General features: G+C 35.7%; 1 protein-coding gene across 4 annotated transcripts in view; it reads right to left on the bottom strand.

The window, feature by feature from the left end:
• Positions 1–484: 484 nt before the first annotated feature.
• Positions 485–6,992, bottom strand: part of SMC6 (structural maintenance of chromosomes 6) — a 32,747-nt gene continuing 26,239 nt past the window's right edge. For 2 of the 4 annotated variants that reach the window (XM_026044869.1, XM_026044870.1), the window contains exons 24-27: positions 5,784–5,889; positions 4,463–4,615; positions 3,197–3,294; positions 969–1,853 (exon numbers count right to left, since the gene is read on the bottom strand). In XM_026044869.1, coding sequence (XP_025900654.1) covers positions 1,745–1,853; positions 3,197–3,294; positions 4,463–4,615; positions 5,784–5,889 — 466 coding nt within the window. In that variant the 3' untranslated portion in view covers positions 969–1,744. Of the gene's footprint in view, positions 690–968; positions 1,854–3,196; positions 3,295–4,462; positions 4,616–5,783; positions 5,890–6,992 lie in introns of those variants that run through there. The other 2 variants (XM_026044872.1, XM_026044873.1) reach the window with 2 other exon arrangements.

The following is a 6,992-nucleotide window of genomic DNA, read 5'->3' as shown; positions in this document are numbered from 1 at the left end:
AAAGTTTTGCCAAGTTTGCAGATTGGATGTTCTTCCCCTGCTCCCAATATTTCACACAACCCTAAAAAAGTTGCAAGTTTCTCCAGTATAYACTTCAGAAAGTGACAGGATTATACGATCACTTAGTTTGGCTGGGATTTCCAGAGACCTCTAGTTCCATTTTCTGCTCAAAGCAGGAACAACCCTAAATTCAGACCCTGAAACCTCCAAGGACAGAGATTCTACAACTTCCGGGCAACCTGTTCTAGTACCTACAGCCTTCATCGTGAACTCCTCTGCCTCCCTCACCTTTATCCATTCTGAACCTCCCCACTTCAGTTTGTGGCTGTTGACTCTTGTTCACCTGCCACACACTGCAGTTAAAAAACTTCTTTCAACTTTTCACTAACTTCTGTATCTTAGAAACATCTATAAGCTTAATAGATGCCTGGGTAGAAGCTAAACAAAATTAATACATATAGTGGCTTAAAAAAAAAAAAAAAAGACGAAAAGAGCTGTCAATTTAAAATTTGAACTGTAAAGAAATTTTATTMAGGGATTGCTATCTGATAAATAACTGTAGAAATTGCAGAACTGCTCTCTGAAAAAGTCTTATTTGTTCTTGTGCCCCTGTAATGTCAAGAAATGGATGTCTAATRGCATAACTTTCAATTGATAGTTTTTGAAGAGCTCCCAACAATTTCAAGTTCCTGGAGGGAGAAGAACAGGAAAGAAAAAAGTTAATATGGAACAATGGGCAGGTTCTACTTTTTCTTTCTCCTTCCAATCCCGATAAATGATTGCATTTTTTAATAAAGGTCACTTAACTGCTTTTTCTGCAGGTTAGTCTCAGATCAGAAAGAGAAAGCCTTCAATGCTGTAAAAAGCTTACCATGTAATTTCTCAAAAATCTATTCTACTTCATTCCTTTATATTGAACATCCTTACTTCAGTAAGGGCTTTGTCCCTTTAGTTTGTTTTAATAGGATGAATATCTACAGATCTAGCCTATACCTGCACATCCAAGTGTAAGAACTTAGATTACTAACTTCAATTAAACCAATTATTATTATTTCTTTTTTAAAAAGCAAAATTTTCTGTTTTCTTGTAAGCTCATGTCCAAAACCTTTCAAATTCTTCGGTATAAACTCTTTAGAAAGGAAGACATTTTTTCCCTACCCAGAGAATATACTGCAAATGAATCTTCTCTCTTCTAATAACAAAAATATACACTGTAAGTAATAAATTATGTTCAACAGCTGTGGTTCCACAGCAAAAATGAAAATGCATTTACTGCATGTATTAATTAGCATATGTTGAACAAATAAAGCAAGAGTTAGGAAGATAAAATTATCTTATCTTAGGACCAATCTTTAAGTGTGTAGAGACACTAAAGCATCAATACAAGTGTCAGTTCTCAGAGTTTATTAAAATAATACTTCAAAGTTATACAAAATATATTTCATTTTCTGGAAAAAACAGAACAATTAAGAGATCTAATAATTGGTAGTTAAAAATATCAATCAGTTGAACATTTAGGATATTTTCATAATCAAAACTGTGTATTAAATTTACACACTGCTTAAATCCTTGGTCTGTACAAACACATACAGTAGTTGTAAAAAATACAAGAACCTTTTCTTTCTTGAAGGTATTTAACAAAAGGTCCTCCTATCCAGCAACAGGAATTAATCAGCTTGTATACATCATTACACATTTATACAGTAACAATCCTCAAAACTGTTACATTCATACACAGATATACTTATTGATCTTCCTCCTCTTGACTCCTATTTGGGAATTTCAGAGTTGTCTGGCCTCTTTCAGGGTCTTGCAGCCGGAGGATGCGAATAAGTGTACTTGTAGGGAGAGAACTGAAAATAGAGTGTGCATCATTTAAACAGGCTTTCCTTTACACATTGTCCATATTTTTTTCCATTACATCTTTGTCTTGACATAATTGCATCTTTTTTCTTTGACAGCTTTAAACAGTAGCATGGAGTGAAGTTCTGGCGTCACTGAACCATTTGAGAGTATGACTTATGTCAAAGCTTGAGGTAACGACAACAACTGATTTCTGTCATGTAGCTTCTAGCAAGCAGGCTGCCAAAGTTATGGAAAGGGCACTTTAAAGTGAAACTCAAAGTAATATAGCAAATACGGTTGATATCTGCCTTATAGTCCCTGAACTAGTCCATACTTTGTACAGTGTATAACCACCCACATCATACATATGAACGTATGTATGAACGAATGTATCTAAACGTCCAGGGTCTTAGGTCAGACTTTTGCTGTGGATTTTCTCAACAGCAGTTTCATGGACACTGCCCTCCTGCTTTTGCTCCTGCTACATTGTTTGCATATTATTCCTGAGCAGGCAAACAGTAACAGGTTGTAACAAAAACAAAACCAAGTTACACTTTAACATTTAAAAAAATTACTATTCAGGAAATGCCTGTATCTCTATTCAACAGAGTTTCAGAAGTGCATCCAAAAGTATTTCCACTTACATAACAATACTCCTCTACTTTCTTAGATTTTAGCAAGAGAGGACAGTTATGTAAGATAAGCTTCATTTTAAAGACTGCTTCMACACTCCTTGAGTAGTCAGCTGAAGGAAGAAAGGTCGTGGGTGATGTGAATTATTGCCTGCAAGATTGGCTACAAAGCACAGTCAGACACATACAGTTTGACAGCGACTGTTGCCTTAGCTGAGCATGATTTTACCAAGGAATCGTATAGGAGTTTTAAGAACTGCAGACTAYTCGATCAAACAAGGGATGAGAGAGTAAGCTACTTGCTTCTAGATGAGTTAAAAAGTAAGTCTACTCAAATAACAAACCACTGAGAAGTTCAACAACAAAGGGGAAAAAAAAATAATGAAAAAAAATAGTCAATTTGGGGAAGGGAATAGGGAAGACAGCTCTAGGAGTTACCAGACTAAAAGCTTCTGGAGCCATGTTTAAACAATTAAAAACCTCAGAAAGCTGATTCACTGAAGATAATAATCTGATTTATGCCCCACTGAACTACCATACAGGGACAAAACTGCTGCTAAAATCAAGAATCAGATCAACTTTTACGTTTTTGATATTATATCACTACAAAGAGCACAAATTATTTCTCTTCACATTTTTCTTCCGCCCCCCTCAGATTATACTCATTGGAGTACATCTTCCCTGTACTTCTTGTACTAGGAAGTATAATAYATCATTACCTCATACTTTGTGGGGTGAGCAAAATAAACTGTCGATGACGCTGGGAGTCAGCCACCTTGAGCATCATGTCCATTGCAATTCTTCTGTTAACCATGTCCTAAAGAGAGAAGATTCATCAGTTAGCAAAACTGACCACGTACTTCACCGACTTAACTGGTCAATCAATTAGCTGAGAAAAAAAAAATTAGAAATATCTTAGAATTGCAAAAATGAATCCACATATAGTAAAATTTTGCCATAGAGAAGTCTTGTAAAAACTATGCTGGGRAATATTAGGGTTAAATTCAAAAAGCTACAAGCTCCAGTCTAGGAATTAATGAGACTGAAAGTTTAGGGATAAATTCCTATGAGTATATATGCACTGTGCATAAGCATTTATATAGAAGCTTCTGTTTGAAGAGTCACACACACTAACTCCAGTCTTTTTGTCCTACCAACTTTGGTAAACTTAGGCAGTTTCTTTGCTTAATCACTATATTGGGATGAGCTGTATTTCAGTCAAGTTTTGCCTGTAAGATCCTGCCTCAATTTTACATGAAAGCATCAAAGGGTTGCATAAAATCAAAAATATTTTATTCACTTAAAATAAAGAGTGACAAATGGATAAGACAATATTAAAACTTATAAATGTGAAACTATTATTAATAGAGATTAAAGAAAGCTCTGCTTCCATACAGTGTTAYGCATGAACCTATGCATCTCTGTCGCCAATGTGCTGATAGAGTCCTCTTGTGGTAGGTCTCCAGGTTTACAGCCTAAGCTGCCACAGAATTCAAGTAAAACCAGTGAACTTGCAGCACAAGAGTGAAAAGAAACTGCATTGATAACTTCAGGACTGGGACACTTCACTGAACATGTTAATGTTTTTCCTTTTATGAATAAGGATTCCTTCATTTCATAATCTGTACTTACAAACTGCTGATAATGCTCTTCTGCCCACACAGCGGGGTATATTTGGAACATCACAAAATAATCAACTACTAGCCCGAAAGAGCTGGAAAGCTACAATTGCTGCCAGACCTACCACTTTGAGTATCCACCTTAACCCCCCTTTTTATCTTTTTGCAATTGAAAAATAAGAAAAAACTTAAGACTTGGAAGTTTGTTCTGTAGATTGTATGACTCTGTCACTGATTTACATCAGAAACAATAATATTTTATAATAAAGTATTATATTCATAATAATATATTTTACATATAAACGATAACTTTTTCACTAATTTATACAAATCAGAATGAGAACTGTAATGCAAGTTAAACTATACCATGTAGACATCAAATTCATCTAAGCATCTGAAAGGAGATTCCGTAATGGACCACAGGGAGAGAATGAAACAGACTGTTGAGAAGGAGCGTTCACCTCCGGATAAGGATCTCACATCGTTTAGGGAAGCTTTGTCTCCCTCTCCAGGCTGGACCTGGGAATTAGATAGAGCAATTTTTAAAATCACTTGTTAAGACCTATTACCAGGACCATGCTTTTAATGGAAAACACATCATATATGTATACACATAGATCACTTGAGAGCAAGCTTATKTATTTCAGTGTATGCATCTGAAATGGATCTAAGATAGAATGGCTCCCAACCTTTTAAAAACTTATTTCCAGAATGAGTACAATTTCACCTCTTACTAGAAAAGAAATAGAACAGACTAAACAAATGATTCAGCCAGTATCATCTTAGTCAATTCTCTATTTTAATAGCTATTAAACAGTGTTTAATAACTGTCAGCAAGAATTGCTATATTATTGTAAAATGTCAATTGTTATCAACTATATCAGAATAGCTGGTAATTGAATCATGCTGCTATTTTAAAGAAACAGTTTCTTTGGAAGAATAAATTAATTGTTGCAAATAGTCCTCTGTTCCATGGATGACGACATCTTGTGGCACTCCAAGATGAAATTCAGGGTTTTTTGACTCGTCAATTACATTAAACTAAGACGACTATTCTGTAAACTTTCTTTCCCCTCACCTTCAATTTACATTCTTTGACTAAATTTAGATCTCGTATGTGTTATCAGCTGTTGCACATAAAACACTAACTATATTAAACAGATAACACCAGGTAACGAGCAGACCCGTGAAGTGGGCTGGAGTTGTGGCTTTTTTTTTCCCCTGTYTGTTTTGGTACTTTTCCTATTTATTTAGCACTCTATCAAACAATATTTATGTTACTATTTCATGTTTATTTCCTATAAATTCCTAAAACACAAATGCAAATACTCCAAGAATGAAGAGAAACATTAGCATTAAGATGCTAGCTATCTTTAGAACTCTTGAAATTCCAGAGCACGGTTTGAGGAGATGCAAAATTCTAAGATGAAACCCCCTGACACCAAATATGAAACTTTTCAATGGAATAAAGGCCAAGAATCTTGCACGTTTCAGATTTATGCTTGGAATTCTTTACACAAAGAAATGCAAAAGTAACACATCACTAGTGTTAACATAAACAGAACAACTTGAAGCCCTTAACTTTTAGTAGTCATGCTTTACTGTGAATTGACAGGAAACTATTATGACCTTTGATATTTTTAGATATTAAAAAAATGGTAATTGAAGAAATATAAAATTTACTTACTGTGATGGAAAGCGTCTCATTCTTGTGATCAAAAATTATTTTTCCACAATAAGCTCGAATACGTAGTAAATGGTCAAAGTAGAGCTTGCATCGTAAAGAAAGGAGCCTTAAATCAGTTAAATTATGCAAATAAATATTAGGTCAGTGAGCTTTAAAACATGCAAATAAATGATAGCAGATTTTTATCTATATTTCCACATCATAATCTTAAAAATTAAGCACTATACCAACAGCATTACTTCCCTAAATGAATTATGCTATGGAGGAGTTATGTTAGAAACTCAACATAGAGTTGAGACTCCAGTAATTCAAGTTTTGAATATTCCTTTCTCACATCTTTCTTCTCCCCACCCTCCATTCATTGTATCATTGTCCAACAGACAACACATCACAGTTCCTTCAAGAAGGAGTTATAGTTAAGACCTATTAGAGTTGGTTTTGAACTTGAATTTATGGTCCAGTTTTCCGTTTTAGATCAAAAGATACAAACTATATGTCCAGAGACAAAACAACTGCCTAAGCAACCATTACACCCAATGGAGATGTACAAACAGACAGCAAATTAGCCCATCCATTACAATCAGCATCAACCTCACACCAATGGGAGCTTAACAGCCTACTGGGCCCACAGACACGTCCATGCAGACACTGAAGGGCAACCATCTGGTTGTGCAGGGAAGTGTTACCCACCACCGTTTCTGCATCTCCAGTGTACAGAATGAATTTCTAATAGATAGTGTTATCAGGGAAACCCATCTACACCCYTTTAAATCCCAGAGTGAGAAGCATAAAAAGCAGAGCAGACACCACGGTCCTCAATTTCTCCTAAGGAGGACAGYAAAGGAGCAGGACTGCATTGGAGAAGAACAGATCAGTCACAACCCGGTGCAGTGTTCGAAAGGCAACACAACTAACACCACAGATGCTGCTTGGTAATTATTCTGAGTTATTCCTCCCACCTAGTATTGGCTTTATAGCAAATACAGCGTCCAAATCCAAGAGCCTCACCTATACTTCCTCAGTAGCCAGTAAAGAGAAGGAAATTAACCTCTTTCTAAAACAGCAAGTTAACCTTCTCTCTCAAGGTGACTACACAACTAGGCTAGCTATAAAAGGAACCAAGATTCACAGATTCACAGAATATTTAAGGTTGGAAGGGACCTCTAGAGATCATCTAGTCCAACCTTCCTGCTCAAGCAGGCACACCTA

The sequence above is a fragment of the Nothoprocta perdicaria genome, unplaced genomic scaffold (genome assembly GCF_003342845.1).
Source record: "Nothoprocta perdicaria isolate Ctin4 unplaced genomic scaffold, notPer1 scaffold_39, whole genome shotgun sequence".
Classification (NCBI taxonomy): domain Eukaryota; kingdom Metazoa; phylum Chordata; class Aves; order Tinamiformes; family Tinamidae; genus Nothoprocta; species Nothoprocta perdicaria.
This window is presented reverse-complemented; position numbering and strand designations above follow the sequence as displayed.